The sequence below is a fragment of the Erpetoichthys calabaricus genome, chromosome 1 (assembly GCF_900747795.2).
Source record: "Erpetoichthys calabaricus chromosome 1, fErpCal1.3, whole genome shotgun sequence".
In the NCBI taxonomy this organism is placed as follows: Eukaryota; Metazoa; Chordata; class Cladistia; order Polypteriformes; family Polypteridae; genus Erpetoichthys; species Erpetoichthys calabaricus.
In genome coordinates, this window is record NC_041394.2 from 354,676,304 (window position 1) to 354,695,457 (window position 19,154).

A 19,154-nucleotide genomic window follows, 5' to 3' on the forward strand; every position below is an offset into this window, starting at 1 on the left:
GCGCACGCGCAGGGGGACGTGTCGGAGACTGCGGTAGTTTGTATGTGCGTGAACGCGCGCGCGCGCGCGCTCGGAAAGTGCGCACCCGCTCCTCTGACTTTCTGTAATTTTGTGAATGTGGTGTTGTGTTTTAAGGAGAAAAAATTGTTTAGTTAACTGAAATATTTCTGATGCTATTTATATTGTTTGAGCAAATTATGAAAACTAATAAGTATATTGTGTACACGACGTAAAAAATATCAATTATTGAATTAAATCAGCTCTGGATTGATTGCAGAATGATACACCGATTGGGTTTGAAAGTGTATATTTGAAAAGCTGTAAACGCCTCCATTTTTTTTTTTTAATACATATATATGAATTTATGATATCTTGTTATAGAGCTGCCTCGCAGTTAGGAGACTCTGGTTTGCTCAATGGGTCCTCCCTGTGTGGAGTTTGCATGTTCTCCCCGTGTGTGCGTGGGTTTCCTCTCACAATCCAAAGACATGCAGGTTGGGTGCATTGCCGATCTTAGATTGTCTCTAGTGTGTGTGTGTGTGTTTGCCCTGCGGTGGGCTGGTGCCCTGCCCGGGATTTGTTCCTGCCTTGTGCCCTGTGTTGGCTGAGATTGGCTCCTGCAGACCCCCAACCCCCATCCCCGTGACCCTGTAGTTAGGGTGTAGTGGGTTGGATGATGGATGGATGGATGGACAGATGTGAAAGGCACTATATGATAGATAGATGATATTAAAGGCACTATACAATACACAGATAGAAGCTTATTTGTGCCCAGGGAGATATTTGGCTTTTTACAGAAGCTCTTTAAATAAATAAATTAATAAATAGATATATATTAAGTAATAAAATATATGATAGAAAAGAAAAATGATCTTTCCGAAAAATTAAATAAACAAAGTGAGCATATAAAATTACCTGTAACGGTCCTTTTAATCTTTTCTGTGCATTACTTAGGGAATGAATGACAATAAGGATGGCACGGTGGTGCAGAGGTCAGTACTGCTACCTCTGGGCGCTCTGTTCATTGCTTTATCCAACTCACTCCAGAGATCTTCTTTCTCCTCCATCACACACCCAACTTGCGGTGCATATGCACTAACAACATTCATCATCACACCTCCGATTTCCAGTTTCATAATCATCACTCTGTCTGCCACTCTTTTCACCTCCTAAACACTCTTGACATACTGTTCCTTCAGAATAACTCCTACCCCATTTCTCCTACCATCCACACCATGACAGAACAATTTGAATCCTCCTCCGATCCACCTGGCCTTACTCCCCTTCCATTTATTCTCTTATACACACAATATATCAACCTTCCTTCTCTCCATCATATCTGCTAACTCTCTCCCCTTATCAGTCATACTGCCAACATTCAAAGTTCCTACCCTCAGTTCCATTCTCTTTACTTTCCTCCTCTCCTCCTGCCTCCGGACACGTCTCCCCCTTCTTCATCTCTTTCTTCTTCGGCTAACAGTAACCCAATTGATAAGAAAACCAATACAATCAAGCGGAGCAGAATCCTGACTCAAGGGTCCTGCTTATCTGTAACTTGCAAGGACATGAGAAATGACTTCTCCACATCCTTTAGTAATTAAAAGTATTTATGAAGTGTAAGGAGCATCTGTAAGCCAGTCATCTCCTTCCATGTACTGAGTGGCTCCACGTACGTGTCAGTCCTGAACTGGTTCCTGAATTGGACCATGACAAAGCGCAATAAACATGGAGAAGCTTCTAAGAGAAATACATTTGCTTTAGTTACGATTGACTTTACGATTTGAAATACAAATATATGCTTTTGTACTGCATTTTAAACTGGCACAAAAAGTTATGCACCATACTGAAAAGCCTTTTGGGTGATGTTTTTTTATGACACAATAAAATCATCTCAGTGCACAGTTTGAATATGACATTGCCGACTTTCCAAGTATTTTTGTTTTGAAAAAAGTTTCTGAACAAGTAAGCATATATTCTACTAGCTCTGTTACCCATACAAGATGGGTTTAAATCTCAGTAGCCAACGTAGAATTCAGCGTTAATGTTTGCAGTGCCCCACCTATTGGAATGTACTTAATAATGCATGTAGTAATAAAATGCATTGATTTTTTCATTCCAACAGGTGGCACATCACATACATTAACCCCATTGTTACAAATCCCATACCACATTTTTTAATCCACGTAGTAATAAAATGCATTGCATTTGGTGCCACATAAACACCGCTGCTTTTATGGAGCCCAGACTGAGATTTAATGCAACACAGAGATGGTATCACCAGATGCCACTTAACAGCAGACCTGAGGGGGGCAATAGGGAGCAGAGGACCATATGAGTGTCTCCATATATGTAGATGCTGACCCACTGACTACTCTGTAGGTAAGCATCAAAGGTTTGAACTTGATGTGTGCCACTGTGGTGGAGTCATCGTAATGTTCTGAAGAGAAGAGTGACATGTGATGACCACGCCTATTTAAACACCAGACATGGAGTTGCATTTTGAATCATCTGCATGGTCATGGTGACATATGCCATGCTGGCAGAGAGTTGTAGTAGTCCAGATGGGACAGGACCAAAGCCTGGATCAGGAGTTGTGTTCCAAATTCTGTCAGTTATAGTTTGATCTTGCTGATATTTCATTGAGTCAATCCGCAACACCAAGAGGCAGTAGCAACATGATCAGTGAAGGACAGCTGGTCATCTGGGATTCTCCATTAGGTTTTTTATTATGCTGTCATGATAGTTGTGAACCACCCTCATTAATAGTATCGGAGTTCTGTGCTACATCTCCTTTTGGTCTCTTAAGTTTGCCATGAGGGTTCAGTAGAGTCCTCCAGATTCTTCCCACTGGCATGAATTCTTGAGTGTTTCTGAAGACCACTCCTGTCGGAGAATCGTTTGTCACATTCAGGACAGCAATATGGTTTTTCTCCAGTGTGAACCCTAGTGTGCACAACAAGGATATTGTGACTGGAGAATCTTTTTCCACATTCAGTACAACTGTACGGTTTCTCTCCATTGTGAACTCTTGCATGCTGCTGTAGATGAGTGCTGTTGGAGAATCGCTTACCACATTCAGAACAGCAGTATGGCTTTTCTCCTGTGTGAATTCTTGTGTGGAGCTGAAGATGGCTTCTGTTGGAGAAGCATTTACCACATTTTGAACAGCAATATGGCTTCTCTCCTGTATGAATTCTTGTATGTCTTTGAAGACTACTCCTGTCGGAGAACTGTTTGCCACATTCAGAACAGCAATATGGCTTCTCCCCAGTGTGAACTCTTGCGTGGCTCTTAAGATAGCTCATTCGTGAGAATCGTTTACCACATTCTGAACAGCAGTACGGCTTTTCACCAGTGTGAACTCTGGTGTGTTTCTGCAGATTGCTCAATTGTAAGAACAGTTTCCCACATTCAGAGCAGCAATACGGCTTCTCCCCGGTGTGAATTCTTGCATGGGTGCGAAGGTGGCTGCTGTCAGAGAATCTCTTACCACATTCAGAACAGCAGAACGGCTTCTCCCCGGTGTGAATTCTTCTGTGGACCTGAAGACTGCACATCACAGAAAATCGCTTACCACATTCCAGGCAGCAATAAGGCTTCTCTCCGGTGTGAATTCTTATGTGCGTCTGCAGGTTGGTGATTCGTGAGAATTGTTTTCCACATTGAGAACAGCAGTGAAGTTTGTCTCCTGTATGAAATTTGGGAGAAAAAATAAAAGCTTTTTAAAATTCCCTGTCCTGCTATTGACTTGAAGTCACAACACTAAGGTTTGTTAAAATTATGAATCGGCATCTAAAATTATAGGCTGCTTTAAATGTGGACAGACTCATATTACAAACACATCACACGAGTATAAAACTATAGCCAAGAAGTTGAAATAGAAAACTAAATGGACCACATGTGGTGGACCCCAATTGACCAAATGTTAATTAATAAATAATAGGGAATTTACATTCTGATAAAGTTTGCCAGACACACTGGACAAGTTTTTAGTTACAATACAGTATCACCCCAAAGAGTGAACAGGAAATACTGTGCATTATGGAAAACACTTCTGTCATTAATTAGCAATCTCAGCAAAATAAATCCACACATATTGTAGCAGATGGCTGGGGCTCCTGTCCAGCTGGAACGCTTGGAGAATAGAAGGTCCAGGAGAGAGACAGTACCTCCCCCAGGACACGAAAGGGCAGCCCCCCTCATTTGTATTGGGGCCGGTCGCCTCCGCCAGGGGGCGCTCGGATGGTTCCAGAGCCATGAAGTGCAGCACTTTTGCCACACCAGGAAGTGCTACCGGAACAGGAACCAGCTACACCTGGAGTGCCTCCAGGTGCCCAGGTAGCACTTTCACCACACCAGGAAGTGCTGCAGGAAGGTCATCAACAAGCACCTGGGGCACATCCGGGGACAATATAAAAGGGGCTGCCTCGCTCCATTTGGAGAGACAGAGTCAGGAGGTAGAGGAAGGAGCTTGTAGGGGAGGAGTGGAGGTGGCAAAAGAGAAGAAGAAGAATAGAAAAGAAGAAAGGATTGAACAATAATTGCTGGAGAGTGTGCACTGTGTGCTGTGCTAAAGAAAAAGGACAATAAACGTGTGTTTGGGGACTTCTGTGTGTTCTGTGTCTGTCTGGGGCTGGGCTCATCTCCACAATACATACAAGTTTGCATACTGTACAACATCTTGCAATAGTAGCAGTCAATCAGATCGATACAGCCACTTGATCCAGTCTTAGATCTCATGCACAATCAGATAGCAATGAACTGTGTTATTAAAAATAATAAAAGTTTAAATTCATTGGTGAGAAGAGGGGTGGTGAGACTTCACTGACACCCGTGTAGTAAAAGTTAGCCAGACATTCCAAAACAATCATTATTAGCAAATTTTAAGAGGCCTAAAGACAGCAGACATGAGATCTGAGATCTACTAAACATTCATACAGTTGGCTACTACAGAGTAATACGCTGCTATGATGATGCAGGAGTTCTTCCCAAGCAAAATCTAGAGGGGCCTCTACACTGACTGGGGGCCACACCAGGCCAAGTGCACTCAGAAGAGGAACACTTGCTTTGACTCAAGTCCCAGGAAAGACCTGCTAGTTTGTATGGGAGCAGGCGTTCAAAAAGGGAATCTGGCCACAACAACTAATAAGTACCAAAATACTGCAGCTACTGACCCCTAACAGGGAAAAGGGAACTGTCAGTCATCCTGTGTAAGGGGCAGACAAAGAATCTTTATAAAAAAATTAATTTCAAAAATACTCTGTAAATCCAAAAAGCGCAAAAGAGTTTACAAGGCATTGTTTCAAATTTTACAAGGCTTCAGGTGACGTTTCATCTTCTGACTCATCAAGTAAAATTTGGGAGTGCTCTCCCCTCGACTTTCTCGTATATAGATAGAAAAGCACTATATGATAGATAGATAGATAGATAGATAGATAGATAGATAGATAGATAGATAGATAGATAGATAGATAGATAGATAGATAGATAGATAGATAGATAGATAGATAGATAGATAGATAGATAGATAGATAGATAGATAGATAGATAGATAGATAGATAGATAGATAGATAGATAGATAGATAGATAGATAGATAGATACCCTCTCACAAGGCATTGGAGTTTTTGTCAGAATGGACAGTGTCATAGAAGATGGGGTTGACTGCCATCCTGACCAAAGGATGGAAGGAGACCACCTCCTGGAGCCATGCACTCCCCCAGTCAGACAGGTGGCACCAGCTCTGTCGTGGGTATCCCATACACACTCCCACAGGACTTCATGGGAATTGGGAGTTCCAATAGGCAGCCCTGCTGGGTCTCATGGGAGCCATCAGAGGGAGCTGCGGGGAGAAGGTTTCCTCCTTTTAGGGGGCATTTCCCCAAGACCCAGAAGTGCTTCCTGGATGTAATGTGGCAGCACTGGAAGTACTTCCTGGGTCTGCTATAAAGGAAGTCATTCCTTCTCACTTCATTTAAGTCAATTGGGTTCATAAGGATGAATCTTCCCGAGGAGGAGTGGAAGAAAAGGAAGAGACAGAGAGAAGGAATAAGACTTTACGAAACAGTATTTGTGCAGCAGTCAGAGAAGCCTGTGAGATGTATTTGGACACAGTAAATCATTTGTTTGCGCCGGGGACTTGTGTAGTTGTGGTTGTGTTTGGGGTGCAGCATTGCCCCCTACTGATCACAGCAGATGCATGTTTTTGGTAACTGAAGAGATTAAAGAAGATGGCAGAATGCCTGCTGTGGTCTTAACCAATGTTCCCTCTAAGGAGTAGCATATAGTGAGCAAAAAACATTGTTTATGAGCGACATTTTGTTTAAGCCAAAAATTTATGAGCAACAACTCCAACGATCGGAGTGAGCGATCGTGCGATAAGTACGAGCGACGCCGTTGGAATGAGCGATCGTGCGGGAAGTATGAGCGACGCTCTGAATTCGTGTGAGCGATCACTCACGCGCTCAGCTTAGAGGGAACATTGGTCTTAACTCACCAATTGAAACTTCATGTTTCCTATGTCAGATCAGAATAAAACAAGATTTCTAAGTTTCACATCAAAAGCACAAGACGTCCCTTTCAAACTCAAACCCTTAACCCTTACGCATTTTTAAATGTTATACTTACTGTCTCCAGACTGATTTATAGGTGGCGGCTGGTCTTCCCAGGTTCTAAACAGTGAAACGTCCTCAACGGATTTTGTGTCAGGCTGTAACGTTGCAGATTTCACATTGACAGATGTTTCCGGAGATAAACAGCGTCTGCTTTCTGCAGAGACCGACCCGGTCACCATTCCATCTTGACACCCATAATGAAGGTCGTCTTCCTCAACATTCTTTACACTTTCACATTTGTGTGTCTCGATGGCGACACACCTCTCCTCTGCCTCTTCTTTAATGCCCACTGACCCCACTTCCCACTCCTCCACTTTAATGGCCAGGCTCTCCTGCTTAAGGTGAACAGGCTCCCATTCACAGTCCTCTTCTTTAATATGTGCCATCTTTATCTCCAGGACATTTATGTCAGCCTCGCACATCTCCTCTTTCACATCCATCTCGGTTTGACAGTCAATGGCAGCTCTGTCTTCCTCTCTGTGGAAAGAACAAGATTTAATCCCATCAAAATGGCACCATTCAGATCTACAGACAAGTGCAGTTTAATTTGCAGAGCACCGTCTCAGCTAAGGTTTATGTTAAGCCAATTTGGAGGACTAATGCATGCAGACAGTACCTCATTATTCATCATGTCAAGTTATCATTGAAAGTGTGGAGTGAAGGTCCAATTAGCTGCAAGAAGATCATCTCACACAGTTATGGACCACCAGTATTCAGGACTTGGTTTAAACATATTGTATTGTTGGGGTCCCAGAAGTTTGCTATCAGTTATGCTGAGTAATGTTTATACAAGTAGGGCCTCAGGTTTGGGTGAAGAAGCAGAAGGAGATGAAAGAGGAGCTTAACTGGGTGGACTGCATGGCTTGTGGCAGGAGAAGATGAGCAGCTGAAATGAGGGGTTTGCTCGCTATACTGAAGTGCAGTTTATTATTTTGGGGTCATACATATACTAGACAATGATCTTTACCTGCTAACGGAGTAAAACAAATCCTAAAAATGCTGGCAGGCCACCCCATTACCTGCTGAGCCAATCACAATGCTTTGGCAGATTTTATAAGACCCCTTTCTCCAAATTATAAATCTCAAAGTGCTTTGTTCTGTTGAACTGTGAACTTCCATCCTCAAGAAGTAAACAGCTGACTGACCCTTTGTGACAACCCTCAATGCGCCGCCATTACGGGGATGGATGCTACTAGTGCTTAAAATTCAAAGTGCTGTAAAGAAGCCCACTAGACCTACTAAATGAATTCATTTAACTTAAAATACATTCATGGAATTTCCTATGACAATGTAGTCGAAACAAAGTCAAGCTCTCCATATAAGGCTGTTCAGGAAAACATCCAACAGCAAGTTGTCAGATAGCAGAAGCCAACGTGCCATGATCTTCAGTGAGGAAAAATAAAAATGCATTCCCAGCACCTTCAAAACCTTCCAAGCAGTTCCTTCAAAGATCACGAAAACACAACATTTATTTCTGTAATGCATTTTCACAAACAGAATGGAGCTCAAAAGTGCTTTACAAGATGTCAAAGAAATAGTTACAAGAAAAAAAATAGTAATAATAATGATGAATAAATAATAAAAAATAAATCAATGCAGGCTTAAATAACACAGACACTACTTTTCTACTAATTATATTTAGTCACACGTGTGTGCATTGGCTTAAAGGCACAGATAGTGGCAATTACGTACCAGAACACAAGAGGGCGCTGTTGACCAACACCTTATCTCCTCCTCTCTCTGCAGATTGACAGCTTTAACACTCTTGACATCACTTCCGGTGTCTGCCTGCCTAGACCCACATCATCCTGCCAGAAGTCCTGATCACCGGAAGCTCTGCCATCTTGGCGCAGTCTGTTTGGAGACTCGTATCGACAGCAATGTTTATGTCTTTTAACACATTCATGACTTGGGTTTTTGTGATATTATTATGGGGTTTGCCTACTGGTGACCCAACTCGTCACAGATGTCTGTGTTCTCTCTTACAGTATCTAATGTATAATATCATATTCCAAGACCCTAAAGATGAGTCCAGTGGTAAAGTCAGATAGATAGATAGATAGATAGATAGATAGATAGATAGATAGATAGATAGATAGATAGATAATGTTGCTATTGAGATTTCAAGCCATCTAAGACGGGGAGTGCTGCGAGTCACAAATAATTTCATATTTAACCCAGTAATAAATCCCTATTTAATATTAACTCTTCTCAGAACTGTGTCCTTGACATTCTCGGGTCTTTTCTCTCTCAGTAGTCCCAAGAACTCAACTGTCTGGAGATCTGGGCTCTAGTCTGGGTTACCAAGAGCTGACTGGTCTAAAGGCAGAAGACAAACAAAGAACAATCCGGAGCTGACCCTCATGAATATTCTAATTAAATTTTAAAAGAGAACCTATCCTGGTGGGTGTGCAGACAGGCAGGTGTGGCCCACATAACCTAAAGAGGCTCCACTCAATACAGCACCACACAACCACCATATGGGACTTCACTTCCATTTTAACACTACAGTCCAGCACATAACAATCACAAACAGAAGTTAATGGGAGATGAGAAGAACATCAGAGTACCTTGACTGGGCAGGAACCAGCAATGGGCTGGCACTGCAGACACTCGCACTGGGATGCTTGACACTGAGCCATCAAAGCCTGGGTTGGATAAGGAAAAGTCAAGTGTCCCATGGTCTCCTTCCACTTCTCTGAAAATTTGTTCAGTTGCTTCCAATCCCAGGGGTGCCCAGGGGTACACAGCCCATCATTACTACATTATTAAAAAATTTTCTAACTGAGGGCCCCCTCATGCTTAACCCTGTTGGCCAATGTGCTTGTAGTGTTTGTAGAATCAGATTCACTCTGCTTGGTTTCTCTCCATACGTTGCCCATGGGGGTTATGTTGCAGCCTTGTGATTGTTGACCCCTTCAGGCCATTCCTGGAGGTGAGTGGTGTAGGGTTGGTGGTATCAGAGCTATTATTGGTAAGGTTGCTTCTACGTGGTGAAGGCTTATTAGGTTGGGGTGGATATGCAGTGCTTGTAGGGTGTACGTTAAGGGTGGTTGTAGTTTTTAAGTTTAGGGCTCCAGAGGGAATTATTTGGTGGTTAGAATTTAAGTTGAAGATATTTGTAGATGTGGTGCGAAAGGACATGCAGGTAGTTGGTGGAAGACAGCAATGTTAAGAGAACAAGAAGATATGGAAACAGATGATCCACTATGGAGACCCCTAACGGGAGCAGCCAAAAGAAGACAAAGAAGAAGATATTTGTAGATGTATGCGTTGGCAGAGCAGGTTGTACACAGTGGGTTTCTCTCGTCCCTTGTATGGACTGTGTACCTGGACACATGTCCTACCTCCTGTGGGTGGGGTAGCCAGAATCAGCTGGTCCTGACCAGGGAGGACAGATTTGTTGGTCTAGTTGGACTTTGATGCTACCTTCTGGTCTCGGATGGTCACCATGGTTTTCACTTTCTGGGTTCCTGTATGTGTGTTTGTGTCGTATGATGGTGTCGAAGTCTACAGGGAACTCAGTGATGGGGTTGGGTTTGGTTTGAGCTCTTTTCTCCTTTTTGGGGCACTCGTGTCATTAGATCTCACCGGTGTGGCCCAGTGAGGAGTCCTTTCTGGACTAGAGTTAGGGTGCATGAAGCATCATGCAGTGTTTCAAAGCTTATATTAAATTTAAATTAGCATTGAAACACCGGGAACTCTGTTTCTGCTTTGAGGTATTGAGAACAAGCAGAATTGTGCTCTAATCTGTCATACCTTCACCTACGATAGCACCTACACATTTACATCTTGCAAGTTAATATATACCCAACATTGTGAAGAAATAGCTTCTACTTGATAAATACCAAACTTATCCTTTAACTTTCCTAGACTATCACAAGGTTACCAACCAGACCAGTGTTTCTCAGCCGCTATGCTCTTGTGACCAGTTCTTTCCTTTGTAAGTTTATTCACGACCCGCAAGCGGGGTGGGCGTGAGAGAAGCACAAATGGAGAAACAGATTGTATCCTGTTACGCATGCGCACTGAACGACAGTCGTCCAGATTTCCCTAAAGAAAGTAATAGCACCCTGGGACAAGAGGGGGCGCTGCCACTCACAGTCTTGTCTACTCCTTCCCTGACAGCCTCGGAGATGAAAGAAGCCTCGCCCCTTCCACACCACAGTGTATAAAAGGAGACTGAGAGATGGCATCTCACTTTGATGGTGACCAGACTTCTGTCCTAACTATCCGTGTAAAAACGTCCGACGGAAAGAACTTTGAAGTGCTATTTTTGTTGAAACTCTTCTTTTTTTTTCCCCAGTGGGCCTACTTTTGCCCTGCATTATCATTTCACCCGGCTACAACTCCTTTGGTGAAACGAGCATCAATGGAACAGCGGAGGAAAGCGATTTAAAGAGCAGGGTGCAGGTGGCCTTCTGGTTGGGTCTCGGGACTAAATATCATGCAGCTCTGTGACCCACTCGTGCACCCAACTAACAGTGACCCACACAACCCACCGCTGGCATCCAACAACCAGCTTTGCAGTGGTTGAGAAAAACCTGAACTAGACAACTTGTAATACAATACTGACATCTAGTGGACTAAATTTACTTTAAATTAATTAAATTACTGTAAATTTAATTTACTTCCAGTATGTATTGTGTATCCTTTATTTACTATACATCACATAACTATGCCTAATGAGACATTTCTACAGATATCTGAACATATTCCTCTGGTCTACCATTCAATAAAGCCTCCTTTGATTCCTGCTGAGCTGCTGTGTGGAGTCCTCCGAATCCTCTGCAAGTGAGCCGACTGGGGAATTCTGGACCGGTGGTGTCAGTCTGCAGTCTCTCCTTAATAACGCCGTTTACACTGGATTGAGCTGGTTTCAGGAAATTAGGCAGTTCTAAAGGCAACACTAGCAATTTCGCCTTCTACATATTGTACTGTATCTACATTTCTAGTCATTCCTGAGCCCCTATCCCACGGCCAATCCCTCCCGTTGCTTCGTTTTTGTTTTGTTTGTCTCTTGTCTGTCTTTTACTAATCAGATGTGCTTTTAACCGCCGGCCGGTCACCCACTCCGCTCTGGTGTTTAAACTGAACACCGCGGACTGAAAGCAGGAGGCTGAAATCAAAGTGCTGAGTGTGTGTGTGTGTGTGTGTGTGTGTGTGCGTGTGTGTGCGGAAGGGGTGCCGGGCGGTCTGAGAAGAACACGACCGAGGGGGGAGACGCCTCCTAAAGAGTTTTAGTGGGGTGGCCAGTGGCACGCTTAAAGCCTAAAGCATTAGTCATGTTACAACGTGTAACGGTTATTAATATTATAGAATTACGTAATAAGATACATTAAAGAGGGCAGAAATCAAATCATTCAGTGGCCCATTAAATATCAACTTGCCAAATTCCAATTTGCAGGACTTAGTTAGCAGTAGGTTACTGAAAATAACATTGTACTTAATAATTATCTGATACCAATAGCGGCATGTATTGTATATTTAATTAAGAGTGAATTGTGAATGGAGAAATGTTAATGGTCTGTCGTATAACTAAAAGGCACCACAAACCAGATTTCAATTTTAATTTATTCCACAGTAAACTATTCCCAGTCAGAACATATTAAATATGAATACAGGACTAAAAGGACTATACTAATATTCAACCATACTTTAAAACACAATGTTCTCTGTACATCTCCCAATGAGTCAATAAATAAATAAATCTTCTTAGATAATACGCTACCGTAACCCAGCCACAGGGGATGCACAAACCAGTGTGTTTCTTCGTGCCGGTCCCAAGCCCGGATAAACGGGGAGGGTTACGTCAGGAAAGGCATCCGGTGTAAAATTTTGCCCAATACAATATGCGGACAAAGATGATCCGCTGTGGCAAAGTCTAACGGGAGCAGCCGAAAGAAGAAGAAGAAGATATAATCCGCTACCGCGGCTGTCCGTTTGTCTGTCCAGGATTTTAAATCAACTGTACCCTGCAACCCGTTTGACCTAGTGACCTGAAATTTGGTACACATATACTATGTGACGTCTACTATTCGCTTTCGGGTGATGATCGACCTCCAAGGTGATTCCTCTTTTTATTTTATTTTATTGTAGAATCAACTCTCGGTAGTGGCCAGCAGGGCAGCGCATGCGTACAGGCGCCATTCTCATTCCCTAGCACCTTCGACGTCACTTCCCCTACCTCTTCATATATTAAATCAGGGATGTGCAAAGTCATTCCTGGAGGGCCGCAGTGGCTGCAGGCTTTTGTTCCAACCCAATTGCTTAATAAGAAGCACTAATTGCTCTAGAAACACTTCTGCTTCATTTTAGTTATCTCCCTCGTTAAGATTTTGAACCCTTATTGCTTATTTAAGTCTTAAACAGCTGCATTCTTGGTTTTTAATTGCTCCTTATTAGCAATAAGATGCAAATGACAAAAGAAACCAGCAGTTATCCATTTTGCTTGTTACCCTTTACGCCTGTGTGTACTTATCATGCACTATTTGGTTTAATTAAATACTTGGAAGGAAAGAGAAGACAAAAAAGTCAAGGATTGAGAATTACCCATCCGTTTTACACTTCAAAATATTTGGATATCTTTAGAATGGAAAAAAAAATCTAGGATTTGAGAATGACTTGACATAGAGTTAAAGCACTAAAAAGCCATGAAATGTAATTATTGGCAAGGATTGTTTTCAAATTAAACAACTGGGTTGGAATAAAAACCCGCGGCCACTGCGGCCCTCCAGGAATGGCTTTGCACACCCCTGTATTAAATCATTCCTGGGGCAGCTTGAACACTTAAGTGCCAGCTTACGTGAGAAATAAAGAAAACGTACTAAGTAATTGCAACACAAACACTGACTTGATCAGTTTTAACGACGAAATGATTTCGAAGAAAGAAAAGAAGAAGCGGGCCGTATAGAGTGGAGCATCAACCTCTGAGCAAACGAATGTTAAACGTACAGAGAAAGAAAGAGGAGGAAAACTAGGAATGAGCAAGTCAAGTGTATAACGTGCAGTTACTGGTAAATAAATAAATAATTTGGACGTGAGCGTCAGCCTTTGCGCCCTGGGAACCACGTTACCTGAACTATTGAATAGCATTTGCTGCTGATTGTTCTGATCATAAAACAAGTCATTACGAGAGCAATTGAGGATAAGAATTCATAATTCATTGCACAATTACGGCATTTGTCATAATTCTCGAGATATCAAAAACTAATTTGAGGATTCCTCTAGAGAGCCTCTGTCTCTTGTACGGTTTGGCTCAAAAACTAATCAGTGAATAGCCTTACAAAAGAAAGAATTGGTCGCAAGACCATAGCGGCTGAGACACGTTGGTCTGGTTGGTTGGATTCATTATAAAGAATGTCTTCTTTATGTTGTTAAGTCAAAGGGATCCGTAAACATACGTGTGTTTTTCCTCTGTCTGCAAGCCTGTTGCCCGACGCCTACCTGCAAAAACACGAGTTTACGAGCACACGGCCATCCTGTTATTCCCACTTCTGTGTACATCTCCGTGTCAGTCAATTGTCATGTCAGCTACAGGCAGCGTGTAATTGTGTGATGTAACTTGTCGGGTGCACTAACTGACCGGCTAAAATGAGCTAGATGGCCACATTAACGTTACGTTACTTCTCATATCTCTCCTGTAGCTGTAGGTCGCGTCCTAACTTCATTCACACAAAATCACTTCGGCGCAGCGGTCCTCACCAGGGGTGTAGCACAGAACTCTAGGCCCTGTACATGAGCAGTCTCTGTGTGCCAACTACAGGCTACAAAGCAACACCCCCAACCGTGAGCCAACGGCGTAGCAAGGTTCACAGGGGCCCGGGGGCAATCATCATTGAATGGGCCCCCAAACCTGCGCGCTTCGTGCGCTCGCGCTCCGGAGGGGGAGGGGGCTCTCGCTGCTGAAATGCTTGAAGACAAGATAGATTGAGAAGGAAACCATTAAAAACGATGTTCGGAGAAAAATATAGTTTTGTTTTGTAAAGCGTAAAAACAGACGTGTGTTGGCGACTTGGCGTTATTGCCTAACAGTGTATATACACTGTATTCGTCTGTTGTCTCAGCCGGTACTATAGAACAATAAAAATAAAGGATTATCTATGTTTACATATCAAAATCACGACGGATAAAACTTTCAATACGGAATATAACGAGCATTTCAGCATTCCGTTCAATATTCGTCAGGGGCTCACTTACCTAACAGAACTGACTGAGAAATAGACGGAAGCTGGAAGTCGTTCGTCGACGATCGTGGGAAGCTGCTTGCCTGCTTCATAACTAAGCTATAGCCTTTCGGAGAATGAAGCGAACATGTCGCTTTGTTTTTAGCCGCCGCCGTCTGTACACAATGTGCCGCCCCGCCCGGCCGAGTCGGACGGCGCTAATGAAAATAATGTAATTGTGGGAAAATGTAAAAATGCTGACTGACGGTGGCTAAAATCGCTAAATACGGACATGTGAAAGTCCTTACTACAAAGTTACTTAAATTAATAAGCAATACGATCAGTCTAACTAATTTGACTGTGACTGATGCCCTGATCACCTGATGAGAGCGCCGCAAAAAAAAAAAAAAAAAGAGGCCTGATGGGCCCTCCCGAGGCCCGGGTGCATTGCACCCCTTGCCCCATTGTAGCTACGCCACTGCCGTGAGCCCCGACCACTACGACACCCATGGTCCCCACAGATGAACCGTCCAGCGTCTTCAGCAGCTGCACTCACTGACAGCAGCGGCGCCAAGGGCTGTGTGTGACGATAAAAACAAGAAATGGGGCGGCACCCTGAACGGAGGGGCTGGGGATCGAGGCGCGGGAATTTCTGCACGGCCCGGGGGACGACGGGGAGGTGTGGGATATACGGATGAGGAACGAGCACCAGGGTTTAAGTGTGAATTATGTGTTGGGACCCGAGTTGTTTTTTTTAATTGTCTCCCAGGGCCATAACAATGAGAGGTTTATATAAAATTTAAAATAGTTCAACGTTGTTCGTTTTTGTCTGCGTTGGGTTGGCACCCTGCCTGGGATTGTTTCCTGCCTTGTGCCCTGTATTGGCTGGGATTGGTTCCAGCAGACCCCCGTGACCCTGTGTTCGCATTCAGCGGGCTGGAAAATGGATGGATGGATGTTCGTTTTTGTTTTTCTTCTTCCGAGACCGTTTCGAGTAACCTGTACTACAATTACTTCTTTCTCCTACTGTGCCTTCTTCATTCGAACCGTTATATTGAGGTCGCTACTTCCTAAGTAGCCATCATCCAAATAAAATCCCTTCGGCACAGCAGTCCTATAGAAGAGCCGCGCAGCTGCTGCACTCACCAACAGCACAGTGAATCAAGCAGTGGGAGGAGGGCCACATAAATTGGCGTTATTGAAGTGTAACCGGTACGTACAGCCTCAGTCTGTTCATCGGACTTGTTAAAGGGTGCAAACTGCAATGGTCAATACTTTTGAATGGTGGTCGCGGCCATCCTTTTGCCACCCCATGGAAGCGCCATCGGAGATACGGAAAAACATCAATAGGAGGATCTGGCGGGATGTCAGGGCGATGTGAAGTAGAAATGGTACTCGATAACGTAAAGTGAACCGGAGACACAGATACTAGTGGGCCACAGGGGGATTCCCTTGAGGGTAGTCCGTAAGACAGAAGGGTGGACATCGCCTTTGCTTCAGTTCGTGCGCACAATGACTGGAGCAAATGACAACTCGCACTTCGATACAGCACTTACCGCCGGTCAGTCTTTCATTTGTCGGTGAGATTATTCCTGCGGCTCACCAGCAAGCCCTCGATCGCAGGCGTCTCTCCCCCTTACTGCCCAATAAGAGGCGGCAGGACGATTTCAGTTTCCGTCGTCCTTGTTGACGTCACTTTTTTTTTTTTTTTTTTGCGGAAAGAACAACCAATCAGAAGCAATCTTGTCCGTCTTCTGGCGCTCCGCCCCCAACTGGACTAGACAGGGAGGCGTGACGTCACAAGCGGAACTTCTATCAGAGCGTGTGGACGCGGCATCTTTTACATGAAGAACCAAATCAGCGAAGGGCACGGCGGTAAGTACAAGAAATTCGACTGTTTACTTATTTAAAATATGAGCGGATTATCTACACTGTCAGGCCTGAGCAGAGCAGCACATTTATCTTCATCGCATTCCCTTTCTCTTTACCTTGAGCCGCCTGCGATGTCTTAAAGTCTGTGTTGTGTTATTTGTGATTGTCCTTATCGCGGGGTCCTTAAAACAGTGTCGATAAATTACAGTTATTAGCTATATCTTCATTTCATCCGTTATAGCGTGCCTACTATATGTTCTGTTACCTGCATCGGTGAACGTTACCTTTAAAAGTAACTTAGTTACTTTTTGTGTAAAGTAATATAACAATGTCACATAAACATTTTAATACGTTACATTTCTTCTTTTCTATGAAAAACTACAAATTTGATTGACCAGCATTAGTTATTAAATCCTAAACCCCTTGATGAAACTTACCAGAAAAGACAGCCAAATCTGATCGCTTTCTTGTGCGTGTCCAGTCCCGAGTGGGACACGCACTGCAGGTGGCCGCGACCCCCTTGAGCAGCACAGGAGTGAGGGGTGGAGGGGCAGACGCCGCGTCTCCTGGCTGTTAACGTTCATCAGCTACTTGCCTTGCTGCACCACGTACTGCTGCGATGATGGGATTTTACCAGTTGTATTTTAAAAAAAAAAAAAAGGCTGTGTGATGGAACTCAATTTTCAGCTGTTTGTTGTCTGAGTGACAAAACTGTGTGACTGAACGCAGCTGGCGTCTTCTCCTACGTGACTCCGCTTTCCCCCCGTATAAATGTGCAGAATTTGTAAGATTATTATTGTTTAGGAAAACATGAGTAATCAATCAAAACAATTTTTTATCTTTTTATAAGGGATTTAAAATTAACTGATTACACATCACAGTATAGCACAGTCTTTAAACAAACCATGAGGTTGTCCTGCCCAGAAGTTCTTAATCTCGTGTATGGATGCATCAATAATGTCTTGCAGTCTTTTGTGATCGTTGCGATTGAGGCTCTGTATTTTCTCAAGGTGATAAATTTGCCCGCGCTTCTTTGGACAACCAACAGTGATATTTTTCATAACGAAAACGAGAACTACAGTAGAACTAAACTCGTTTTACAAGCACGAGACCTGAAATTAAGGCAGACAGGGATACGAAAACTAAATAAAAATAGACATTAGTGATATGTGAACGAACTAAAACAAGAATGGAAATTTAGTTAAAAAAACAACAACAGCATTTTCTTTCAATCCGGTTTAGTCGTGCAGAGGGGCTGTTTGTAGGTCGCCCTGAGCCTTCAGTTACGTTGCGCTGTTCGCTGATCTCGTAATTTGGGCTTACTAGAGTCACGTGGCACAACTTCCGTAAAGGACCGTCGTTTGTTTTTTGTTTGTTGAGCACATTTGGCTCGTCGGGTTGAAGCAGTAAGCACGTGTGTGTGTGTGTGTGTGTGAGACGATGGTGAGTTTTGCACAGATGTTTGCGGGTAGAAAGAGAAAAAGTGACGTGTTGTAATACTTCAATTACAGCGCAGATAATAATAAGAGCAAATGTAGCGTGCGAGAAGAAGAAAAAGAGTGCGAGTTTTTAGTTAGTGGGAAGAATACGAATCGGAGGGCTCATTCAGCTCAACATCAACGATTTTAAGTGCATTAGATGAGGGAAACAAGACTAAAGCTGAGAAGAGAAAGAAGGTAAGCAACAGACAGTCTGCTGGCGCCAGTGGCTGAGGACCTCGCGCTCATCAAGCGAATATTTTCATCATGTGACTATCTGTGCAATGGACGTCGTTACAACATGAACACATCTCTCGAAGTCCGTGCTTGTTTAAAGCTTAACAGCAACGTGCTGCACAGACTGGTGTCTTAGGTTGAAACATCTGATCTTGCTGACTACACTCATTAGGCCACTTCATCTGTTTGCTCATTGGTAGTCAAGCTGTTTCACGGCATTATGAGTTAATAATAATAATAATTCTTTGCATTTATATAGCGCTTTTCTCACTACTCAAAGCGCTCAGCAATAGCAGGTTAAGGGCCCAACAGAGTAGAGTCCCTATTGGCATTTACGGGATTCGAACTGGAAGCCTTCCGATTGCCAGTGGCAAACAGTGGCTAAACAGCGCCCTCTTTAGGTGACTTCACATATTTTCTGTAGGTGAGTTAAGAAATGGGATTGTCTATTTATTTTTGGTTAAGATTGTGTTTTATGTATTGGAAGTTGAAATTCCTGTCCCATGTAGAAGTTTGCCCACAGGCACATTGGTAACGTAAGCTGGCCACTAGACCCAGTTGTGATTGTTGAGTGAATCGTAACTTGCATTGAAATATGTGTACGCCAGCATTTGTGGTCTTGCAACAGAAAAAAAAAACAAACTGAAATTGTACTAATTATGTGAAAAGGCCAGAACTAAATAAAATACAAAGTAAAAGTTTAAACACCATAAAAGTAAAAACAAATATTGACTCCACTGAAAACTAGAACAAAATAAAATTTTAATTTTATTAATAAAAACTGCAATT

General features: G+C 43.2%; 3 protein-coding genes across 4 annotated transcripts in view; 1 reads left to right on the forward strand and 2 right to left on the reverse strand.

Annotated features, from left to right (window-relative positions):
• The window catches only part of LOC114643527 (gastrula zinc finger protein XlCGF57.1-like), a 318,307-nt gene that overhangs the window by 103,991 nt on the left and 195,162 nt on the right, over window positions 1-19,154 (reverse strand). The gene's annotated exons all lie outside the window — the stretch shown is intronic.
• LOC114665460 (oocyte zinc finger protein XlCOF6.1-like) lies at window positions 1,830-16,440 on the reverse strand. The gene is made up of 3 exons (XM_028820054.2): window positions 16,335-16,440; window positions 6,627-7,090; window positions 1,830-3,688 (listed from the first exon to the last, which is right to left on the reverse strand). The coding sequence occupies exons 2-3, from the start codon at window positions 7,051-7,053 to the stop codon at window positions 2,802-2,804; spliced, it is 1,314 nt and encodes a 437-aa protein (XP_028675887.1). The 5' UTR covers window positions 7,054-7,090; window positions 16,335-16,440; the 3' UTR covers window positions 1,830-2,801.
• LOC114643754 (oocyte zinc finger protein XlCOF6-like) overlaps window positions 16,535-19,154 on the forward strand; it is a 44,381-nt gene continuing 41,761 nt past the window's right edge. The window contains exon 1 of one of the 2 annotated variants that reach the window (XM_051925127.1): window positions 16,535-16,653. In XM_051925127.1, the coding sequence (XP_051781087.1) occupies window positions 16,623-16,653 (31 nt within the window). In that variant the 5' untranslated portion in view covers window positions 16,535-16,622. Of the gene's footprint in view, window positions 16,658-19,154 lie in introns of both variants that reach the window. The other variant, XM_051925131.1, reaches the window with a different exon arrangement.